This window comes from Puma concolor, chromosome C2, assembly GCF_028749965.1.
Source record: "Puma concolor isolate L17-30 chromosome C2, mPumCon1.1.hap2, whole genome shotgun sequence".
In the NCBI taxonomy this organism is placed as follows: domain Eukaryota; kingdom Metazoa; phylum Chordata; class Mammalia; order Carnivora; family Felidae; genus Puma; species Puma concolor.
In genome coordinates, this window is record NC_141675.1 from 6386065 (window position 1) to 6411226 (window position 25162).

Genomic DNA, 25162 nt, shown 5'->3' on the forward strand with positions numbered 1-25162 from the left:
CATCTCAAGAATTCTTTCTTGGCTGTTTGCTCTTGGACCCAACCTCCAGATGACATCATTTATTACTTACAGACTCAGCTTTGGGATGGTGGGGAAAAGTTCTATTTAGCTTCCCGCTATGCACCCAGTCATGGAATCCCAAGCTAAAGTCACCCGTTGGGTACACCTGAAAGTCTTTTGTGGTGCAGTGTGGTACCCAGGCCAAACCTGCCTGGTCGTGAAAACAACCTGCATTGGATCTGGGCAGAGGCCAGTTCAAAGCCAGAGGCAACTCCTCCACCAAAGGAGGGACGCGGAGACTCGGAGCGCTGTGAAGCAAAGCTTTAATTAAAGTTCATGTGAGAGCAAGTGTCTGATGGACAGGCACCCTGGGGTGGAGGAGGGGGGTTACAGCAGGCAATTTATCTCCTAGTGTGAAGTCCCCCCCACCGCCGATTCCTCGGCTGAGTACTACAGAGGTTACAGTCTTACCAGGAAGTCGCCTATGCCCATGTAAGCCCAAAAAGTAGTCTGATTGGACTTGAGGTGACACAGAGACTTCAGTTCTTTGGCTCATGCTCATTGCAAAGCCCACAACAAATAAGCCCTGGGAATGGAGAGGGGCAGAAGAACCAGGAAGTGAAGTGTCTAAGGTTTGGGGGAGGGAGGGTTGGTTCGTACGTATTTCCCATAGGTTGTAAACCTATTGTCAACTAGACAGCACAGATTTTATTTGGTAATTCTGAAAAGGATTCATCTCATTTACTTCTCACAGCAACCTCCTCTACAATGTGGACACTGCGTCCTTTTGAGGCAGAATGATCTCCATTCCTGGAAAGAGACTTAAACAGATCAGGACACAGGCATAAATGCTGCAAAGATTCACCTATTGCCTTTGGGCCAGGTCTTTGAGAACTTTTTTTTAGGGATTGTGGGCTGTTGGGGGAAAGATTTTTCTTTGTATGTAATAAAAAATGCCCTGTGGCCTGTTCTGTTTAAAAGGGAAATGTCTTTTTCAGCAAAGTGGCAGGATATAAAATCAACGCACAGAAATCAGTTGCATTCCTACACACCAACGATGAAGCAACAGAAAGAGAAATCAAGGAATCGATCCCATTTACAATGGCACCAAAAACCATAAAATACCTAGGAATAAATCTAACCAAAGAGGTGAAAAATCGATACACTGGAAACTATAGAAAGCTTATGAAAGAAATTGAAGAAGACACAAAAAAAAAGGAAAAATATTCCATGCTCCTGGATAAGAAGAACAAATATTGCTAAAAGGTCGATACTACCCAAAGCAATCTACATATTCAGTGCAATCCCTATCAAAATAACACCAGCATTCTTCACAGAGCTAGAACAAACAATCCCAAAATTTGTATGGAACCAGAAAAGACGCTGAATAGCCAAAGCAATCTTGAAAGAGAAAACCAAAGCTGGAGGTATCACAATCCCGGACTTCAAACTGTATTACAAAGCTGTAATTATCAAGACAGTATGGTACTGGCACAAGAACAGAAGAGAGCAATGGAACAGAAGAGAGAACCCAGAAATGGGCCCACAAACGTATGGCCAACTAATCTTTGACAAAGCAGGAAAGAATACCCAATGGAATAAAGACAGTCTCTTCAGCAAGTGGTGCTGGGAAAACTGGACAGAGACATGCAGAAGAATGAACCTGGACCACTTTCTTACACCATACACAAAATAAACTCAAAATGGATGAAAGACCTGAATGTAAGACAGGAAGCCAGAAAATCGAGGAGAAAGCAGGCAAGAACCTCTTTGACCTTGGCCGCAGCAACTTCTTACTCAACACATCTCCAGAGGCAAGGGAAACAAAAGCAAAAAGGAACTCCTGGGACCTCATCAAAATAAAAAGCTTCTGCACAACGAAGGAAACAATCAGCAAAACTAAAAGGCAACCGACAGAATGGGAGAAGATATTTGCAAACAACATATCAGATAAGAGTTAGTATCCAAAATCTAGAAAGAACTTATCAAACTCAACACCCAAAAAACAAATAATCCAGTGAAGAAATGGGCAAAAGACATGAATAGACACTTCTCCAAAGAAGACATCCAGATGGCCAACTGACACATGAAAAAATGCTCAACATCATTCATTATCAGGGAAATACAAATCAAAACCACAATGAGATACCACCTTACACCTGTCAGAATGGCTAACATCAACAACTCAGGCAACAACAGATGTTGGCGAGGATGCGGAGAAAGAGGATGTCTTTTGCACTGCTGGTGGGAATGCAAACTGGTGCAGCCAGTCTGGAAAACAGTGTGGAGGTTCCTCAAAAAGCTAAAAATAGAACTACCCTACAACCTAGGAATTGCACTACTAGGCATTTGTCCAAGGGATACAGGTGTGCTATTTCGAAGGGACACATGCACCCCAATGTTTATAGCAGCACTATCAACAATAGCCAAAGTATGGAAAGAGCCCAAGTGTCCATCGATGGATGAATGGATAAAAAAGATGTGGTATATATATATATATATATATATATATATATATATATATAGATACACACAATGGAGTATTACTCAGCAATCAAAAAGAATGAAATCTTGCCATTTGCAACTATGTGGATGGAACTGGAGGGTATTATGCTAAGTGAAATTAGCGAAAGACAAATATCGTATGACTTCACTCATATGAGGACTTTAAGATACAAAACAGATGAACACAAGCGAAGGGAAGCAAAAATAATATAAAAACAAAGAGGGGGACAAAACATAAGAGACTCTTAAATATGGAGAACAAACAGAGGGTTACTAGAGGGGTTGTGGGGGGTTGTGGGGATGGGCTAAATGGGTCAGGGGCATTAAGGAATCTATCCCTGAAATCATTGTTGCGCTATATGCTAACTAACCTGGATGTAAATTTAAAAAATAAATTAAATAAAAATTAAGAAAAAAAAGGGAAATGTCTTTTAGCAGTTGCTGACAGGAGCTCAGCTGCTGAGCCCCTAGGACCTCAGAGGACCTGGTCTTGACTCTACCCTGAGAAGCTTGACAGAAAGGGGGCTTGATGATACCGGGAAGTTTCCAGCACAGGCTGGACCGTGGTGGTTCTCCATAGACTGTGTTGATCAGAGAAAAGCCCAGACTGGGGAGACACCCTAGCAGTGCAGCCTTGACGGTCAGCTGGGGCGCAGGGCTCAGCTCTCAGGCCTTGGTGATGGGAGCCTGGTACTTAGGCTCCCCATTTTCAAGTGGATGGTTTCATAGGTCCCTTTACTCGAATCCTCAAGGATTCTAATCTTGGGTGTGAAAGACAAAGGTCTCTGGCAGTGGGCCCCCAAGTCCAAGGAGATAGAAAAGGAGTGCCAACCCCTTCCCCAACCCCCTTCCCCTCCCCCCTCCCCCACACCCCTAGGTCTCAGGGCTGAGTCCTGGAGCCTGGGCCTGACTCACACACCCCGGGCTCGCCTCACTCACCGACCCGCTCACCTACTGCTCTGCCTTCGGGAGCATGCTGGACCCACAGGTGCACAATTCATCTGCAGCCATGAAACCGCTCCCCAGCGCCTCAGGGGAATGCTCTGGATGAATCTGGATGAATCTGGAGGTCCCCGTGGGGTTAAACCGGGCAGCTGACCCAGCATGCAGAGTGTGGAAGGCCCCCTAAGGATGGTCATCCATGGAGAGAAGGAAGTGCAGGCCAGAAGAGGCACAGGCAGCCAGGGGGGTGCAGAAGCACTTTGGGGTGAAGACGGAACGAGTTCTGGAAGTTTGAGGAGCCGCACTCGGGCCACATTTTTTTTTAATATTTTATTTGTTTTTGAGAGACAGAGAATGAGCCAGGAAGGGGCAGAGAGAGGGAGACAGAGCATCCAAAGTGGGCTCCGTGCTGACAGCAGAGATCGGGCCACGTGTTTAATTTTGAACTTTGTTCTGAGAACAATGAAAGATACTGGTTGTCCTTTTCTCTCCAAGCAAGGGGGGTGGCCCCGCAAGATCGGTATGATAAAACTCACGCTGTATCTGAAGCCTGGGTTGGAACAGGGCAAAAGCAGGAGCAGAGAAACAAGGCAGGGCGTCGTTACGACAACGAAATCCATGGCAAACATTACTGCCTCACCTGACCTGATGATTAAATGGGGTGATAACGGTGGAACTGGAGGGAGGAAGAGGCGAACAGCTGATCGGTGCCCCGTTGGCCCGCGCCCCTGTGCTCTCAACCTCGCTCTCCCTCACTCACCGAAAACCACCTGCTTCACCACCGTCCCTTCCACCCAGGCTCCTGCTGTCATCCTGCAAAACTACACGCCCACCACCAAAATCTCAACCATTCCTAGCGTAGAAGTCAGTAAATGAAGGCGCCTCTAATTCAGACACCCCCTTCTCTGACCGCAGCCCCATCCTTCCGGCTGGTTTGCTCCATTCTTCCTTCCTGTCTGCCTTGGACTGCCCAGGCTGCAACGAGGTGCCGCAGGCTGGTGGCTTAAAAACACAAACTTGTTTTCTCACACTTTCTGAGGCTGGGCGTGAGCAGAGTCGGGTTCTGGTGAGGGCTCTTCCTGGCCTGCAGACAGCCGGCCACCTCCTTGCCGTGCTTTCACATGGCCTTTCCTCGGGGCAAGAACATGGAGTGGGAAGGAACAGTCTCTCTCTCTCTCTCCTCCTACTTTTTTTTTTTTAATATCTATTTTTGAGGGGTGCCTGGGTGGCTCAGTCAGTTGAGTGTCTGACTTCAGCTCAGGACATGATCTCATGGTTTATGAGTTCGAGCCCCACATCAGGCTCTATGCTGACAGCTCGAAGCCTGAAGCCTGCTTCAGATTCTGTGTCTCCCTCTGTCTCTGCCCCTCCCCTGCTCACTCTTTCTCTCTCTCTGTCTCCCAAAGTAAATAAATGTAAAAAACATTTTTTTTAGTATTTATTTTTGAGAGAGCACAAGCACACAAGAGCAGGGTGGGGAGGGGAAAAGGAGAGGGGAGGAGGAGGGAGAGGAGGGGAGGGGCCAGGGGCACAAGATGGCTAGCCAGCCAGATACAGGGCTGGAACTCACGAACCCTGGGACCATGACCCGAGCCACCCAGGTGCCCCTCTCCTCCTTCTTTAATGCCACTAGTCTCATTACAAGGGCCCCACTCTCATGAGCTAATCTAAACTAAATCACCTCCAGAAGCCCCTTCTCCAAATACCATCACACCGAGGGCTGGCTTCAACATACACATTTGGGGGACACAAACATCCAATCCCATAACACCCTCCTTAGCCTCATTGGGCCCCCTGGTCTGCTGACTTTGGTACTTTCTCTCCGCCTCTGTCCTCTCTTCTAGGACTAGAGGAAGGAAGCCGCCACTTTCGCGTCTAGGGAGAGACACCACTCCTCTCTGTTGCCAAAAGCCTTCTTTTTCCCCCTTCCACTCTGGTTGCGACCAGCTAGCTAGCAACACCACAGCAGCGAACGAGCCCGACTGTTGGCCCTCTCTCTCCCTGAACCCTGGGCTGCCGTCACTGCCGAAGTCACACGCCCAGCCGGCCTATTCTGTGAATTCCTGGCCACCAGCCTCAGGTTTAACAGCGCCCAGCTTTTCCCTGCCAGCTTTTCCTCATCAGCTTATTTTCCAGTCTTCACCAGTGGCCGTTTCCACGCTCCGCTCCGTATGGCTCCCTTCCCTCCTACCTCCTTTCTAACATACGGCTTCCCTCCTTTCAGAGAAAGCAGAAACCATCCTATGGCAGCTCCCCAAACTTCTCTCCACCCCTCCCCCACCCCCAATCGCAAATGAAGCCACCGAGGACCAGGCCTCCGCTCTGTTTACACCTCTGTTCTCAGGTCTGGGAGCAGCTCCTTGGACTCTCCTTCCCACCCCCCGCCTTAGGCACGGGGACAGGGGAGGGGCAAGTGGTGTCTGAAAGGGTGGAAGAATTCCCCTCGGTAGGGTTTCTGGAGACGGCAGGTGCTGGGGGGGGGGGGGGGCCAGAACAGTCGACGCTGAGGCCTAGGGCTGCTGCACGTGGAGGTTTTCCACCCACCTCGCCCCATTCTGTCTCTGGGGTCTGCGGTAGCTGTGCCCTGGGGTCGAACACTGCTCCCCACCATTCCTCCCCCCCTCCCCCGGACCACCTGGCCCATTGTGACACTCGTCCCCGGCCGCCAATGGAACCCAAGGATTCTGCTTCCAAGGGTCTGGCCAGGCCTGGATTGTGGTCAGGTGGGTCCTGGCTTTGACTGTGGTCCTGTCTCCGGGGAGGAGGGACGGGGGGGGGGGGAGGGGGGGGTGGGGGTGGAAGGTGGCAATTATGATGACACCTGGCAATTGTGGGGCTGCGTTCTCAGCACAGATGCGGACAGGAGCCTGCAGGGGCCTGTTCAGCTGTGACGAGTCTGTGGAAGGAACAGGCTGCCCTCACAGGAAGTGTGAGTTCCCAGGGGTGGCATCTGGTCATTTCCTGCCCTCAGATGCAGTGCTGCTCCTGGTTTTACCTCCTTTTTCTGGGTCTCGGTTTCCTCTTTTGTATATTGAGAACCAATTGCCTGGGGCCTGTCCATCTGGCAAGGGAACTGTGGGATCAGTTGAGGGAGCAGGTGCTCCAGAGCCCTGCAGACTGGCAGAGCCCCGTGAGGGGGACACTGAAGGGGACCCCATGGGGGAAGGCCAGTACAGCTGGCTCCATGCCTGAAAGCCCAGTCTCTGTGAGGAGAGCAAAATTCTCTCTGGGAAGCCTCTCTCCACCTCCACTCCCTCCAACCTGACACACAAACACACAGTATTAGTTCCGGATAGCTGCTATAACAAGTTATCACAGACTTAGTGGCTTAACACAAACTTGTTACCTTATGGTTCTGGAGGTCAGAAGTCCAAAATGGGTCGTACTGGGCTAAAATCAAGCTGTCAGTAGGGCCCCATTCCTTTCTGGAGGCTCTAGGGGAGGATTCGTTTTCTCAACTTTTCCAGCTTTTCCAGGCTGTCCGCATTGCTTGGCTCCTAATCCCCTTCCATCTTTGAAGCCAGAAATGGTCAAGTCTTAATGGATATAGCTAAAGTTTATTCATTTTCACTGCTGTATTGTATTCCATTGTATAAATATGCTTCCATTTACCCATTCTTCTGTTGATGGGCATTTATGCTCTTTTATTTTTTCTATTTGATGTTGTCATGAACATTTCGGTATTTATTTCCTGGATCATACATAAAAATGTTTCCCCAGAGTATACACCTGGAAGCAGAATTGCTGGGTCATCAAGTATGCAAAGACTCAACTGTATAAGACAATCCCAGATTGTTTTTCAAAGCGGAACAATGAATAATCCTGCCAGAAATGATGACCCTCTCCAACACTTGGTATTGTCAGATTTCCTAAGTCTTACACTAGTTTCAAACTAGTGTAAATATCTCATTATGGCCCTGAATTGCATTTCCCTCATTATTAAAGAGATTAAACATTTCTTCATACGTTTGTGGGCCACCGGAATTAATCTGTTCTTGAAATGCCTATTCATGTCTTTTGCCCATTTTTCTCTTGACTTTTTATTATTGATTTGTAAGGTACTTTATAGATTTTGATTCTAATTATTTCCCCAGCAATATGTGTTTTCAAGTACATTCTGTCAGTTGTGGCTTGTTTTTTTGTTTTGTTTTGTTTTTCTTTTTTAAGATTTTCTTTCCTTTCTTTTTTTTTCGGAGTACCTTCTATGTATTGGGTTAGCGCTTTTGGATTAGACATTTCTTAGTTAGACAATTATTAATAAGCAATGACTATACATAAAACTTTGTCATACATTAAAGTTTAACTGGACACATTTGAGTTACTTACAGTAAGACAGTTCTGATAGAAAAGGTTGCGAGGGATGAAGGATTGTACTAGTCCCTGGTTTGAACACATATCAGGAGCTTTTGATACAGTTTCTGGGTGAAAAGAATGCTTTTTATTTTTATTTTTAAAATATAATTTATTGTCATATTGGCTAACATAACAGTGTGTGAAGTGTACTGTTGGTTTTGGGGGTAGATTCCCATGGTTCATCGCTTCCATACAACACCCAGTGCTCATCCCAGCAAGTGCCCTCCTCAATGCCCATCATCCATTTTCCCCCTCCTCCCCACCCCACACTCCATTGACCCTCGGTTTGTTCTCTGTATTTAAGAGTCTTAAGATTTTCATTTTTAAGTGGTCAGGTTTATCATTCAGCATAGTGTAGCTTGTGTGCCACACATCAGTGACAATAAGTAAACCATTCCTGTTTCTGATTATATTCTCTGCTCCTGGAAGTACACAGTAGTTCCCCTAAGAACAGAGCAAAGTTTAAGATTGTCCCCTGGATGCTCTGCTTCCCCCAGACTATAACTATAACTGTTTCAGTCCTTCGGTTAGTTTCTCATTTTATGCATAGGTGATACATCAAACTCATTTGTGAGTTAATAAAGAATTATTTCATTTGGTCAACATTCCACCTTGTACCACAGACATATTTTTGAGTGATATACTTAAATTTTAAAAGTAAATGCAGGGGCGCCTGGGTGGCGCAGTCGGTTAAGCGTCCGACTTCAGCCAGGTCACGATCTCACGGTCCGTGAGTTCGAGCCCCACGTCGGGCTCTGGGCTGATGGCTCAGAGCCTGGAGCCTGTTTCCGATTCTGTGTCTCCCTCTCTCTCTGCCCCTCCCCCGTTCATGCTCTGTCTCTCTCTGTCCCAAAAATAAATAAACGTTGAAAAAAAAAAAAAGTAAATGCAGTGGCACCTGGGTGGCTCAGTCAGTTGAACATCAACTCTTCATTTCGACTCAGGTCACCATCCCAGCGTCATGGGATCAAGGCCCACCTTGGGCTCCACACCAAGCGTGTAGCCTGCTTAAGACTTTCGCTCTCTGCCCCTCCCTGACTTGCACTCTCTCTCTTATAAAAAAGAAAAAAGTAAATACAATCTCCCTGAATTATTTTATTTGGCCCAAACTTTTCATTTAAAATTTATATTCTTTACCTTACAATTATAAAAGGAAAAGGCAATAATGCTTGAAACATTAACTCTTAACTCTTTAAATAAAGAATAACTTTGGTTTAAAAACTTATTCTTGAACAGTCACCTGGACAAACTTCCTTGCCACTGTCTACAACCAGCTTTTATTTAAATAAATACTTTTTAAAATGAGGTTAAAAGATTTTAATATACAGTACAAAATGGTACAGGATATGAGAATCTTCAGGGAAGCTTATTATACTAAATAAAGCATAAGTAATCAGATAGTTACAGTAAACATTGATAGTCATATGACAAAAAAACATTGCCAACATCAATACAGAAGTGCCCACTGATTCAGCAGCATGGCCCCCCAGTATGGCTTAAGGAAGACCCTTCCCATGGAAGAGGGATAAAAAAAGAAAGAAAGAAAGAAAGAAAGAAAGAAAGAAAGAAAGAGAACAAACTCTTGGGAACACAATTAATGGAGGAAAAGTCCAGCCACAGAAAGCTTCCACAATTAGCAGATGGATACTTCACGATGTAGAAAAGATAGTCTAAGGGCACCTGGGCGGCTCAGTCTATTATGTGTCCGACTTCAGCTCAGGTCATGATCTCATGGTTCAAGTGTTCAAGCCCTGCATCGGGCTCTCTGCTGTCAGTGCAGAGCCCATTTTGGATCCCCTGTCCCCTCCCCCACCTCTGCCCCTCCATAGCTCACACACACACACTCTTTCTCTCTCTCTCTCTCAAAAATAAATTTTAAAAAACATTAAAAAAAAAAGGAAAGAAAAGATAGTCTACTGTGCAGGTTCTAAAGAAGCAGAGATAGTTAATTCAATTAAAGAGTGGTAATAACAGGTAAGAACACAGATTAATCCATTATCCATGGTACCTTTATCACAGAATATAATCAAAGAGGAAGTTATGCTGATGATGCTTGTTTTTTTAATTCTGCAAAAATGTTCAAGTCAAAGTGGCATGCACTACAGATACTCTCCTCCAGAGCTGTGTTTTTATTCCTGATTGATTGTATCCTGAAGAAGTCAAAGGTAAAATCCCCATCCCTGGTTATATTCTATGTTCCTAGGTATGTGCAGACTCCTTGTGTTGAGGCTTTTTGAAACCATTTTTAAAATTTGTGCAAAAAATGAGTTGGAGATACAATTTTATTTATTTATTTTTATTACTTTTTAAAAATAAGCTCTATGCCCAAGGTGGGGCTTGAACTCACGACCTCAAGATCAAGAGTCACATGCTCTACCTACTAGGCCAGCCAGGCGCCCCAAAGATGCAATTTTATTTATTTTTTTCAACGTTTATTTATTTTTGAGAGAGGGACAGAGTGTGAGTGGGGGAGGGGCAGAGAGAGAGGGAGACAGAATCTGAAGCAGGGTCCAGGCTCTGAGCTGTCAGCACAGAGCCTGACACAGGGCTTGACCTCATGAACTGTGAGATCGTGACCTGAGCCGAAGTCGGATACGTGACCGACAGAGCCACCCAGGCACCCTCAAAGATGAAATTTTAGAAAACAAAACAAAACACAAAAAAATTGAAAAGTCACAAGTAAATGATTTTATCAAGACAAAAGTTTTTAAAAAATGCTATTCATGGTTTAGTAGAATCCGGAGTTTCCTACGACGTTGTTTAATGATAATCGCTTATGTTGCTCCTTTTCTGAGATATCATTCCAATGAGAGCTGCATAGTGTTAGCTTGGTTTTGTAGCTGCTGATAGTCAGACTGCCTGGAAATGGAATACATTTCCAGTTGCTATCTTAAAGGAATTTGGCTTATCGTGTCATAAAAGTTGGGCTCTGACCAAGTTTCTGCTGTAGGCGGCCCACTGAATATTCTCATAATTTCCTTTTATTCCTCTTGACCCACATTAAGAGCCCAAAGCCGATAAGGACCCTGACGCAGTAAAAGTTGGTGGCTTCATTCTAGGCCTTGTGAAGGCCATAATGGATAGAGCCATTGGCATCCATCACCCCCTAACCTCCAGGCTGGAAGGCAGCAAGTGACTGGACTGCTCCTGGCTCCTTCCCTTAGAGTTGGGCTGATCCCACACTGCATTGATTTGTCTTCCTAGTCTCCTCTGACCTGGAAAAAAATTAGGGCTTCATCTTTCATGCTTTGACACTTTTGGAAAGTTGTAACTAGCTATTTTGTAGAATGTCCCTAAATTTGTTTGGTGTTTCCTCATGACTGTATTTAGCGCTATGCATTTTGGGCAAGAAATGTTGATGTACCCTTCTTAGTGCATGATATCAGGGGGTACCTGATGTCAACGTGCCCCGTTACTGGGATTTTAACTTCGATCACTTGTTTGAAGTGGTGTCCACCAAGTTTCTTCATTATAAAGTCATTATTTTCCCTTTGTAGTTGGTAAGTGTCAGGTGGGGAGATACTTTGAAACTCTGCACATACCTATTTCTCCTATTTTTATCCTGTAGTTTTATACAGCCCTCAATGCTTCTTGCTTGCAACAATTACAACGGTGGTGATTTTCTATTTCCATCATTCCTTCGATATTATTAATGTAAAATCCTACAGTAAGAAAGAACTGTCCCTTTTCTCCTGTTAATTCAACTATTGTATCACCACGGACTCAGGTATATTTAGTCTATGGGTTATAATCTATTACAGTCATTTATTTTTTGCTAACATTGTCCTAGGTTTGGCTACTGGGGACTTCTTCTGGTTGGCTTCTGTGTCCTTTCGATGTGCTCCTGTCATTTCGGGGGTACTTCCTTACTTTCTGGTAGCACAGTGCATACCCCCTCATCTTGCACTTTCCCTGCTCCAGCCCTGGAACCAACCACTTCTCCAAAGAACCTTCATTCTTTTACTTGGAAACCAAGACCTAAGAACTAAGTGTGATCATTTCTACTAGGGTGTTACTGCTCTAGGCCATCTCAATGGGCAAGGCTACAAAATATATATCCAACGTATCTCTTATGTATCAATATGTATCTGAAGTCATGGGTTCATACTGGTGCCTCTGAGTCTAGTCCAACACCATCGGTCTTCATTCTAGTCTTCCTTTGTCCTTGGTTGTAACTCTTTTCTCTAAGAGAAAGCTAGCTCTTCTTATCTATAATATAGTTCTTATTTGCTGAATTCCGGTATATAGATAGTTTCAGAACTGCAAATTCATATCCCTGTGACAAACAAATGCCCTAACTAGAATACATTTTTGTACAATTCTTATCTTCAGCTTTATTTATTTATTTTTTTTAATTTTTTTTTAACGTTTATTTATTTTTGAGACAGAGAGAGACAGAGCATGAAGGGGGGAGGGGCAGAGAGAGAAGGAGACACAGAATCGGAAGCAGGCTCCAGGCTCTGAGCCATCAGCTCAGAGCCTGACGCGGGGCTCAAACTCACGGACCGCAAGATCGTGACCTGAGCTGAAGTCGGACGCTTAACCGACTGCACCACCCAGGCGCCCCCTTATCTTCAGCTTTATAATATCATCGACATAAAGTTATGTAGATTAATTCTTTTCTTCTCCATCCCCTTCAATGTGGTTATGATGTTTACAATAGTTAGGTTTGCCATTTGGATTTTTGCCATGTCCTGATTCCTTTTGATTAATTATTTATTTAAGGAGGGGTTGTATGTGAAACATGCTATGGTTCTAAGGGTCAGAATTTTATTAAAAGCTATACTTAGATTGGTGAGGATACAGAGAAAGGAGAACACTTTTGCACTGCTGGTGGGAATGCAAACTGGTGCAGCCACTCCGGAAAACAGTATGGAGGTTTCTCAAAAAGTTAAAAACAGAACTACCCTACAACCCAGCAATTGCACTCCTATGTATTTATCCAAAGGATACAAAAATGCTGATTCGAAGGGGCACATGCACCCCAATGTTTATAGCAGCACTGTCAACAATAGCCAAGTTATATAAAGAGCCCAAATGTCCATCGACTGATGAATGGATAAAGAAGATGTGGTATATATATATGATGGAATACTACTCGGCAATGAAAAAGAATGAAATCTTGCCATTTGCAACAACATGGATGGAACTGGAGGGTATTATGCTAAGTGAAATGAGTCAGTCAGAGAAAGACAGATACCATATATTTTCACTCATATGTGGAATTTAAGAAACAAAACTCATGAATGTAGGGGAAGGGAGGGAAAAATAAGAACAGAGAAGAAGGCAAACTATAAGAGACTCTTAAACACAGAGAACAAACTGAGGGTTGCTGGAGAGGTGTTGGGTGGGGGGATGGGCTAATTGGGGGATGGGCATTAAGGAGGGCACTTGTTGGGATGAGCACGGGGTGTTCTATGTAAGTGATAAATCGCTAAATCCTACTCCTGCAATCATCCAGTACGCTATATGTTAGCTAACTTGGATTTCAATAACATTTAAAACTTTAAAATAAATAAATACATACATAGCTATATAAATATACAAACTGGAAACCAGACGGCAACAAGCTCTCTGGAGAAAAATAAGTGGGCAAAGGAAGATGGGGGGAAATGATGTAATGAACATGACAATGTTTGTAAACTATAAAAACTACAATTATAAGCTGTTATTAATAACGACAATAATGTATCTACTTTCCTTTTGTTAAAAAAAAAAAAGCTATACTTAGAGAAGTGTCCCTCCCCTTCTTCCCTTCAGCCCCTTCACCTGTTTCCATCTGTTCACTCTCATAGATACACAATCTCATTAGCTTGCGACTTACCTGCCCTGTATCTTTTTTTCCCCACAAATGAGCATACACCTTATATCACCTTATATCTCCGTTTATTATAAAAGGGTAGCATACAATACATATTCTTGAGCACATTGCTTTTTTTGCTGACCAGTATGGCCTGGAAATCATTCCATGAGTTCATAGAAAGTTTCCTCTTTCTTTTTTACAGCTGCATAATATTCCACTGGGCAGATACACCATCATTTATTCAACCACTCTCCTACGTATGGACATTGATGTTGTTCCCAATATTTCGTAATACCATCAAAGCTGCAGTGAGTAATCTCGCACCTATGTATTTTCTTACCATCAGAAGTGTATCTGCAGAGTAAATTCCTAGAAGTGGGATTGCTGAGTCAAAAAGTAAGTGCATCTATAGTTCCGTCAAGTGTCAGTGGTCTCTAAGACCACCCCCAGTTCTGTGATTTCCTGCACTCATAGGCCTCAGAAATTGTTATACTCACAGCTAAAATGATTACGGCAAAGAGATACAAAGCAAGGTCAGTAAAGGGGAAAGATGCATTGGGTGCAGGCTGGGGCAACCAGGCACCGGCTTCCCACAGTACTCTTCCAGCAGAATTACGCACGATGTCCTTACTCCCCAGCAATGAACAGTGGCAACATAAGTGTTTTCTGCCAGAAAAACTTCCTTGAGCTTGAGAACTGAGGTTTTTACTGGGGTTGGTCACATAGGCACACAGCACCTTCATGATTGACTGTAGTTACTGAAACTTCATTACTCAATTTCAGCCCTTAGGAAGGAAGGGTATGTTTCCCATAAGGCACAAGACGCCTAGACGGGCTGGTACAGGGTGGTTCAAAGCTCCAAGCATGTAAAATACTCTTATCAGTTTGTAGCCCAGGACTCAGCTCCCAGAAGCCAGCTGAGGACCAGTCACACACGCAGGTCCTAGAAGAACACGCGAGATTTAAGCAACTCAGCGTGGCTGGGTTGCTGGGTCAATAGTAGGAGTTGCCAAATTATCCTGCAGAAGGCTTGTGCCAGTTTGCATTCCCATCAGCAACAGGAATTTGTTTCCTCACGGCCTCACTGACAAAATGCGTCGTCATAATGTTTAATTTTTGCCAATCTGATAGGGAAAAAATGTTATCTTAGTATTATTGTAATTTGCATTTCTCTAATGTCAAGTGAATTTGAACATTTACCCATTAAAATGGTATATTTTTACAAATTTAATGGTTTGGGGTTTACAGACAGGTAATTAATTGACTTTTTAAAAAGATGGTTTTTATTTTGAGAGAGGGAAAGAGGCAGAGAGCGAGAGAGAGAATCCCAGGCAGGCTCCATGCCGTCGGCACAGAGCCCAACCCGGGACTCAATCTCACGAACCGTGAGATCACGACCTGTGCCGAAACCAAGAGTTGGACTCTTAACTGACTGAGACACCCAGGTGCCCGCCTGTAACTGACTTTTACATATTCACATTATACTCAGCTAGCTTGCTAATTTCTCCTTTTGTTTCTAATTATTTATAGATTCTTTGGGGTTTTATTTTCTTCTTTCTAATCTTTATGCTTTCAATTTCTCTTTATCTGATTGCACTGGCTAGGGCTGTCAGCACCATATTGAATGGGTGATTGTGGACACTTTTGTCTTCCCTTTAATTTTTAAAGGGAATAATTCTAAAGCTTCCCCTTTGGGATATTTTTGGGAAGGAGGGTAGATTCTCTTTATTGGATTAAAAAAAATCCAATTTTTGTCTAGGATTTTTAAAAAAATCATGAATTAGCATTGAACTTTATCAAATGCATTTTCTGTGTCTCTAAACATGATCATATGGCTTTTCTCTTTTAATCTATTAAGTGTAAGTATTTATGTATTTTCTAATAGTAAAACCATCTTTGCATTCCCAGTTTAAGTTTTTTTTTTTAACATTTATTTATTTTTGAGAGACAGAGACAGACACAAGCAGGAGAGGGATAGAGAGAGAAGGAGACACAGAATGCAAAGCAGGCTCCAGGCTCTGAACTGTCAGCACAGAACTCGACGTGGGGCTCAAACCCACGAACCATAAGATCGTGACCTGAGCCAAAGTCAGACGCTTCACTGACTGAGCCACCCAGGCGCCCCTTTGCATTCCTCGTTTGAAAGTCACTTGATCATGGTATATTTTCCCTATTTATACACTATCGAATTTGATTTACTAACATTGTACTTAGAGTTTTTACATTTATTTTTATGAATGAAATGGATCTAAAATTTCCACGGTTGTACTGTAGTTTTCTAGTTTTGTTACTGAAGTTAGAATGATCTCTCTACTTAGTTCCTGAAAGAAAAAAAAAAAAACAAAAACTGGAATGATCTGTTTCATAAATGTTTGGTAGACCTCCTGAAAAACATTTTAGGTCTAGTGTTTTCTTTGTGACAAGATTCTTAACTTCTGCTTTCATTTCTTCCATCATTGTAGAACTTGTAAGCCTTTCTATGTATTCTGGAGTCCATTGGATTCCTTTTGTCTTAGGAATTTAATTCATCGAAGTTTCAAATTCATTGACATAAAGTTGATATTAGCATTTGGCTAATATTTTTAATTTTGCTGTACCTTTATATTCCTTTTTCTTTCATATGTAAAAGCTCTATTGTACTTTCTGGTTTTTAATTTTTATTTAATTGTCTAACTTACTCATCTACTTAAAGAACCAATTTTGGACTTTATTGATTCTCTTATTATATATATGTGTATTTTTTAAGTTTATTTATTTACTTTGAGAGAGACAGAGACAGTGTGAGTGGGGGAGGGACAGAGATAGAAACAGAGAGAGAGAGAGAGAGAATCCCAAGCAAGCTCCATGTGTCCAACACGGAGCCCGATGGAGGGCTCGAACCCACAAAACCATGAGATCATGACCTGCGCCAAAACCAAGAGTCAGACACTTAACCGACTGAGCCACCCACATGCCCCATTTCTTATTATATTCTTTATTTCTATTTATCTCTGTCTTAACTGTATTATCTCCTTCCTTTACTTATTTGGATTTATTCTATTGTTCTCTTTATGATGGGCATTTTGTTTATTTTCAGTCTTCTGATTTTCAATAGAAAATCCCACAGAGGACCGTCTTTTATACCACCCACAAGTTTTAATAAGTTATCACTCATTATGACTCATTTGTAAATATTTTAAAATTTCCATTATGACATCTTCTTTGACTTCTGAAGTATTCGCAAGTTTTTAAAATCATATATATATGTTTTTTAAATCATATATATCATATATATATTTATAGGACTTAAAAAATATATATAGATAAGCACACCTGGGTGACTCAGTTGGTTGAGCGTCCAGCTTCATCTCAGGTCATGAGCTCGTGGTCCGTAAGTTCGAGCCCCACATCAGCCTCGCTGCTGTCATCCTGTCAGCACCGAGCTTGCTTTAGATCCTCTGTCCACCTTCTCTCTACCCCTCCCCGACTTGCACTCTCTCAAAAATAAATAAACATTTTAAAATATATATATAGATATAGATTTAGATATTCCATGTTCATGGATTAGAAGACCCAATATTGTTATTAAGATGTCAGTTTCTGGGGTGCCTGGGTGGTTCAGTCGGTTGAGCGTCTGACTTGGGCCCAGGTCATGATCTCACGGTTTGTGGGTTCGAGCCCCGGGTCCAGCTCTGGGCTGACAGCTCAGAGCCTGGAACCTGTTTCAGATTCTGTGTCTCCTTTGCTCTCTGCCCCTCTCCTACTCATGCTCTGTCTCCCTCTGTCTCAAAAACAAATAAACATTTTTTAAAAATTACATTAAAAAAAAAAAAAGATGTCGATTCTTCCCAACTTGACCTAAGGGTTCAATACAAATCACAACAAAAAATGCAGCAGGTTGGGGCGCCTGGGTGGCGCAGTCGGTTAAGCGTCCGACTTCAGCCAGGTCACGATCTCGCGGTCCGTGAGTCCGAGCCCCACGTCGGGCTCTGGGCTGACGGCTCAGAGCCTGGAGCCTGTTTCCGATTCTGTGTCTCCCTCTCTCTCTTCCCCTCCCCCGTTCATGCTCTGTCTCTCTCTGTCCCAAAAATAAATAAACGTTGAAAAAAAATTTAAAAAAAAATCTTTTTAAGTTTTTATTTATTTTTATTATTATTATTTTTTTAATGTTTATTTATTTTTGAGAGAGACAGAGACAGGATGCTAATGGATTAGGGCAGAGAGAGAGGGAGACACAGAATCTGAAGCAGGCTCCAGGCTCTGAGCTGTCAGTGCAGAGCCGGACGCGGGGCTCAAACCCACAGTCCGTGAGATCATGACCTGAGCCAAATTCAGATGTTTAACCGACTGAGCCACCCAGGCACCCCCCAACTCCATTTTGGATCAGGTCACGATCTCACAGTTTCATAGGTTTGAGCCCCACATCAGGCTCTGTGCTGACAGTGCAGAGCCTGCTTGGGATTCTCTCTCCCCTTCTCTGCCCCTCCCTCACTCGCACTGTCTCTGTCTCTCTCAAAAAAAAAAAAAAAAAAAAAAAGAAAACAAAAACCTTTAAATATAGATTTTACACCCTTTACAAAAATGAACTCAGTGGATCATAGGCCTAAATGTAAAACACAAAACTATAAATCTTCTAGAAGAAAACGAAGAAGAAAATCTAGGTGATCTTAGGTTTGGCAATGATTTTTTAAAAAGGTTTTTAAGTTTATTTATTTTGAGAGAGAGAGAGCAAGTAGGGTAGGGGCAGAGAGAGAGGAGAGAGGAGAGAGAGAGAATCCCAAGCACACTGTCAGCACAGAGCCCAACATGGGGCTCCAACTCACAAACCCTGAGATCATAACCTGAGCTGAAATCAAGAGTCGGACACTTAACCATCTGCACCACCCAGGCGCCCCAGGCAATGAATTTTTAGGTACAGTACTGAAAACAGAATCTATGAAAGAAAAAAATTGGTATGTTGGACTTTATTAAAATTAAAAACTTCGGCTCTACAAAAGATGCTGTTAAGAGAATAAAGAGGCAAGCCACGGACTGGAAAAGATATTTGCAAAAACACATACCTAATAAAAAGGCTTGTATCCAAAATATACAAAAAATTCATAACTCAAGAATAAGAAAACAAATACCCCAATTTAAAAATGAGCAAAAAATCTGAAGTGATAGTCCCCCAAAGAAGGTATACAGAGGGCAAATAAACATGGAAAGATACACAACATTATTTGTCATTAGGGAACCACCGTTTAAAAGAATTAATGTTTATTTACTTTTGAGAGGCAGAGGGGCAGAGAGAGGGGGGAGACAGAATCCGAAGCAGGCTCCAGGATCCGAGCTGTCAGCACAGAGGCGGACGCGGGGCTCGAACTCAGGAGCCATGAGATCGTGACCTGAGCTGAAGTCAGACCGACTGAGCCACCCAGGCACCCCTCACAGTTGAAAAGAATGAGATAACATTACACATCTATTAGAGTGGCTAAAATCCGAAACACTGACAACACCAATTTCTGGCAAGGATGGAGACAAACAAGCATTTTCGTTCCTTGCTGGTGGGAGTGCAAACTGATGCAGCCACTGACCCGTGTTCTTAGGTATTTACCCAACCGATCTGAAAACTGTATTCACACAAAAACCTGCATGCGAATATTTATAGCAGCTTTATTCACAATTGCCAAACACTGGAACCGCCAAGATGTCCTTCAATAAGTGAATGGTGAAACAAACCGTGGTAAGTAGATATAGCAGAATATAACTCAGTGATTAAAAAAAAAAAAAAAAAAAAAAAAAGAGCTATGGGGCACCTGGGTGGCTCAGTCAGTTAAGCATCCGACTTCGCTTCAGGTCATGATCTCCCGGCTTGTGAGTTCGAGCCCCAGCCCTGCGTCAGGCTCTGGGCTAACAGCTGGGAGCCTGGAGCCTGCTCCGGATTCTGTGTCTCCCTCTTTCTCTGCCCTTCTCCCGCGCATGCTCTGTCTCTCTCTCTCTCAAAAATAAACATTAAAAATTAAAAAAAAAAAAAAAAGAGCTATCAAGCTATGAAAATTTATGGATCACCCTTAAAGTGCATATTGCTAAGTGACAGAAGCCAGTTGGAAAAGCTATGTACTCTATGATTCCAGCTATCTGGCATTCTGGAAAGGTAAGATATACAGTAAAAAGGTCAATGGTTGCCAGGGGTGTGAGAGGAGGGAAAGGGATTTAATAGGTAGAACACGGGAATTTTTTTTAGGGCAGTGAAATTTTGGCATGATACTCTATGGTGTCATAGTGGGTACATGACCCTGTGCATTTGTCAAAACCCATAGGACTTTAAAGAGCAAAGAGTGAAGCTTAACATACGTAAATTTAAAAAAAAAATCATTTAGGAGACCAAGAAGTCCCAGGATAGAAGGCAGATTCTGACAAGTAACTACAACTGTATTACAAATGTATGGAAAATATACAAGAATTCTTTTATTTTTTTATTTTTATTTTTTGAGAGAGAGAGAGAGAGAGAGCGAGCACGCCCCAGCACATGCATGAGCGAGGGAGAAGCCGAGGGAGAGTGAGAGAAAATCTTAAGCAGGCTTCATGCCCCCAGTTCAGAGCCTGGTGTGGGGCTCAATCCCACGACCCTGGGATCATGAGCTGAGCTGAAATCAACAGTCAGATGCTTGGGGCGCGTGGGTGGTTAGTCAGTTAAGTGTCCGACTTCGGCTCAGGTCATGGTCTCACGGTTTGTGAGTTTGAGCCCCGAGTCGGGCTCTGTGCTGACAGCTCAGAGCCTGGAGCCTGCTTCTGATTCTGTGTTTCCCTCTCTCTCTGGCCCTTCCCCGCTCACACTCTGTCTCTGTCTCTCTCTCAAAAATAAATAAACATTTAAAAATTTTTTTAAAAATAAAAGAGTCAGATGCTCAAATGACTGAGCCACCCGTGCACCCCCCAAAATATACAAGAATTCTAAATTAAGCCATTAAGCTGTTTGTTAGTGACTTCTAATTTAATTGTGTGGTAGTCACAAGACAATTTTGACTATTCTTTGACATTTGTTGAGGCTTCCTTTATTGCCTAGTACATGATAAAGTTTTGCAAATGCTCCCAGGAGGCATGAGAAAAATGGGTGTTCTCTAGTGGTTAGATGCAGACTTTCACAAATGGCCATTAGAAAAATCTCATTAATTGTGTGATTCAAACAATCTATATCTTTACTAAGTTTTTGTATATTTGACCCCTTGAAGGGGTGCCTGAGTGGCTTAGCATCCGACTTTCGATTTCAGCTCGGGTCATGACCTCACCTTTTGTGGGATCGAGCCCTGGGTTGGGCTCTGTACTGACATGGAGACCGCTTAGGATTCTGTCTTCTTCCTCCTTCTGCCCCCCTCCCCCACTCACGTGTGCTCTCGCTCTCTCTCTCTCAAAATAAGCAAATAAATAAATAAATAAACTTATAAAACAAAAGGTGCATTGAAATTTCTCATCATGATATTGATGAGCTGTCAATTTCTCCTGTTATACCGATTATTGCTTTCCATATTTGAAGACATTTGTTAGGTTCATATATATTTAAAATTCACGCTTGTGGTATACTGAACTTTTATCTTTAGATAAGGAATCCCTCTATTCCAAATGATGCGTTATCTTTTTATTTTGTCTGATAGTAATGTAGCTAAGTCAGCTTTCTTTGTTTCTTTCATTTTATTTGAGAGAGAGAGAGTGCAACTGAGAGACGGAGGCGGGGGGGGGGGAGAGAGAGAGAGAGAGAGAGAGAGAATCCTAAGCAGCCTTCACACTCAGCACAGAGCCTGATGCGCGGCTGAAACTCACAAATCGTGAGATCGTGACCTGAGCCAAAACCAAGAATCAGTCACTCAATAAACTGAACCACCCAGGCGCCCCTAAATCAGCTTTTTTTAAATGAATGTTTGCCTAATGTAACTTTTTCCATCCTCTTACCCTCAACCTTTCATGCTTATGCTTTACACGTGCCTTCTCTCGGGGTGACCAAATGGTCATACAAATCAAAACTTTTATGAGGGGTTAAGGGGACACTATGAGTCATTATACCAGCACAACAGACGTGAACTGGGTGTGTTCTGGGAGAATTGGAAAATACTGGTCACCCTCTGGAAAAACAGCGTATGAATTTGACTTTTAAAAGGCTCAATCCAACCACCTCTTTTTAAACTAGTGATAATCAATGTACTGTGTCTCATTTTTCCAGTCTCAATGATTGCCACCCTTTTGTTTTTTTGTTTTTTTTCCTCTTTCCTTAACTTCTTTTGGATTGACGGTTTGTATTTGTTTTCCCCTTTCATCCACCTTTTCCCACTACTGTTCTCTGGGTATATCATTGGAGTGGTTGTCCTTTAAAGTTTATCATGCATATGTAAATTTGAATTTTTGGTTTCTCTGTCCTACATCCCAAACAATAGAAAGGGATATTTTGGCTCTGATTGTCCCCTTCCTGACATATTTTGTTGTTGTCCATCGTGTTGTCATGTTTTTTTTTTTTTTAATTCCACAAATGGACAGGATCTTTATTATTTAAGACAATCAATATTTGGATTGGCTTACATGTTTACCTTTTTTGATTGCTCATTGTTTCTGAGGCTATTCTCCTGCAATAGTTTTCCTCCTCCTTACTTTTTTAGAAACTCCATTAAATCAGGTCTTTTACATGAATGCTCCCTCAATTTTTGACCAGCTATACCTGTCTTGATTTTACCCCATTCTTGACAGATAATTTTGATGAGTCAACAATTCTAGCTTGGCTATTATTTTCTTTTTTCCTAAAGACTTTCACTCTCTTCTGGTTTCCTTCTTGATTATCCACTTTTGTTTAACAGAAGGCGACCACCGCCGGTCGTTCGTCAGTGATCTGTCTTCTCTCTAGACGTTTTCGAAGACCTTTGTCACTGATGCCTTCTATAGCTTCATTGCAATGTGCGTAGCCGTGGGTTTCTTTTTTATTGATCCTGCTTGGGACGTACTATTTCCTGAGACTATGGATTCATGTTTTCCAAGTTTTAGAAAATGCATTGCTTTTCTCTCTTGAGATTTTGCTTCTCTATGTCTCCATGCATGGGAAACCTTGTATCTCTTGAGTCTTTGGGCCTCTGTTTCACATTTTGGCTATATGTTCCAGTTCCCTAATTCTTTGCATCAAATCTGACTCAGCAGTCTTCCGTTTAGTGTTTCTGTTTCATTTAGAAGCTCAGCGTCTGCCCTCCGAAAATGTCTGCTTTTTGTCAATTCTTGTCGTGGGTCCACCCTGTAATTACGACTTTCATTGCTTTGAGAACTGTGTATGACAGTGGCTCTATACCGCGTAACTGACCGTTCCGACACCTGCAGCCAGGAGCTGTTGTTTCAGAATGGATTGCCTTCTCACGACTTTCGTAATCTTTCTTTTTGAACTCTTTGCTTGATTGTAATCTGTGCAGGCTTAACAGAGAAGGCTTCTTTCTGCTTCTGCTGGGGCCCAACCCAGGAGCTCTTTCAGCTCCACTGAGGATTTCAGCTCAACACAGTTTTAAGCATCGTTTCCCACCTCGCTGCTGTTCCAAGGTAATAAATCTCCTTACAGTCAGAATTGCTACCCACCCCCCCGTCCCTGCCCCGCACTGCCTTCCCTTACCTGCCTTTCCAGTTTGGCTCTATGTTGCTGGTGCCCAGGCTTGGCTCCCTATCTCTGTGATCAAGGCTTCCAGCCACCTACCTTGGCCTCAGTTTCCTGGCAACTCTTGGTCCAGATATGGGGGGGGGGGGGGGGTTGCGGGGAGGGGGTGTTGTTTGTTTGTTTTTGAAGGAATTGTCCCTGGAGACCTCTCGTACTTTTGCAAGACTGTCAGTGCCTCCCTGTGTGTGTCAACAAAGTTTCAGTTCTGGGAAAGCTGTGGGAGACCAAAGCTTCTCAGAACTTACTCATGACAACAGAAGTGACACTTTCTCAAATGTTTAAAAAACCCTCAGCGTACTGAAAATCAGGGGTGGGTGGGGCTCATGGGGGACAAATGATGTTGACTGAGAAACTTCATAAGCTAAGGAGGGAGCTACAGAGAACATCAAGGCCGAATCCAAACTATTGCAAGACAGAGAGGCCCATTTCTGACCAGTGGCTCCCATTCCAGTCTCTCGTGTCTGGGAAGTGGTAGCAGCAGTCCCTGAGTGGCATCCTTTCTTGGAACAGATGTCAGGAGAAAGCAACTGCAAGGTAAAACACAGATCCCACCACCCTTCCAAGAACTTGCACCAGCGCGAGGCACAAGAACACTCCAATTCCTGGTCTCTGGAGATGCTGCTACGCAGACTGAGGGCCACAGAAGCCAACCAGGATGACAAGTTTGCCCACGTCCTGGATGCGGTGGGGGAGTTCGGCACATTCCAGCGGAGACTGGTGGTCCTCACCTTCATCCCCAACATCCTGTGGGCCTTCCTTATCTCTGCCGACGTCTTCGTGCTCACAGCCCAGAAGCCCTATTGTAATACCAGCTGGATCCTAGCAGTGGGCCCCAACCTCACAGAGGCTGAGCAGATGAACCTGACCCTGCCCCGAGAACCCAATGGAAGTTTCCAGACGTGCCTCATGTACTTGCCCGTAGCCTGGGACCTGGATTCTATCATCCAGTTTGGCCTCAACCACACAGAGTCGTGCCAAGATGGGTGGATCTACCCTGACACCAAGAAGCGATCACTGGTCAATGAGGTGTGCCTTCTCCTGAGTTGTCTATAGCTACCCACAGGCCCAGAGATGTGCCCTCACCCTCATTGAGCAGGTGGGGAAACTGAGGCCCGGGGAGGGGAAGGGACTGGCCCGAGGTCACCCCGCAGAGGCAGAGTGAGGGCAGAACCTCAGGGTCCTGTTGTCCAGCCCTGGCTTCAGCTGTCTTCTCCGGGAAGCGGGAGCGGATTTGGGTGCAGAGGCAAATGTCAGGCGGCAGGCCTTGCCATCTGTCCAGGGAGCTGCTTCTGTAGTCGAGGCCCTGCCCCCTGAACTCACACAAGATGGAGAACCCCGGGGAAGAAGCAGCTTTCATCGGGCTCCTCCTACAGGGTTTCTCAGCCCGAGCTGCAAGCGGGGCCCTTCACTGCACAGACCTGCCCAACTGGAATCTCTAGACTGAGGCCTGATATCTGTACTTGGGAAAGGGTCTTCAGTGATTCCCGTCTTTGCTCAGTTCCCTCTCGGCCTCTTCCCCATTTTGGCCTGGGCCTCTGGTCCCCTCTCTCCAGGCCTCACTCCCAGAGTCTGCCAGGTGCCGGGTAGAATGCAGAGGTGACACCTGAGGCACGCTGCTGCAGGCCCGGTTGCCTGTCCCTGACCCAGGCCTCTTCTGCCTAAAGGCCCACCTGGGGGTTGGGGGCGGGGTAGAGGGGGTGTAGTCTCTAGACCCAGAAGGCTGGCCCTGGGTGGAGACCTGTAGCCAATCCTGTATAAACCCCCCAGTTTGACTTGGTGTGTGGCAAGGAGCAGAACTCGGAGAGCATGCAGACCATGTTCACCGCGGGCGTCCTGACCGGGTCCCTCATCTTCGGACTCATGAGTGACAAGTGAGTGCATTCAGAGCTAGAGGCTCAAGCTGGGGAAGGAGAGGGTAGGGGCACTCA

General features: G+C 44.0%; 1 protein-coding gene and 1 pseudogene across 7 annotated transcripts in view; one reads left to right on the forward strand and one right to left on the reverse strand.

Moving 5' to 3' along the window:
* The first annotated feature begins 6256 nt into the window (after positions 1-6256).
* Positions 6257-25162, forward strand: part of SLC22A14 (solute carrier family 22 member 14) — a 30887-nt gene continuing 11981 nt past the window's right edge. For 5 of the 7 annotated variants that reach the window (XR_015255956.1, XR_015255959.1, XM_086720457.1 and 2 more), the window contains exons 1-5: positions 6257-6376; positions 13806-13999; positions 22999-23122; positions 23745-24260; positions 25002-25105. Coding sequence is in view for 3 of the 7 variants with exons in the window: in XM_086720457.1 (XP_086576583.1) it covers positions 23745-24260; positions 25002-25105 (620 nt within the window). In the remaining 4 variants the exon portion in view is untranslated. Of the gene's footprint in view, positions 6377-9810; positions 9966-13805; positions 14000-22998; positions 23123-23744; positions 24261-25001; positions 25106-25162 lie in introns of those variants that run through there. The other 2 variants (XR_015255957.1, XR_015255958.1) reach the window with 2 other exon arrangements.
* Positions 10599-11651, reverse strand: LOC112850077 (small integral membrane protein 19 pseudogene; annotated as a pseudogene).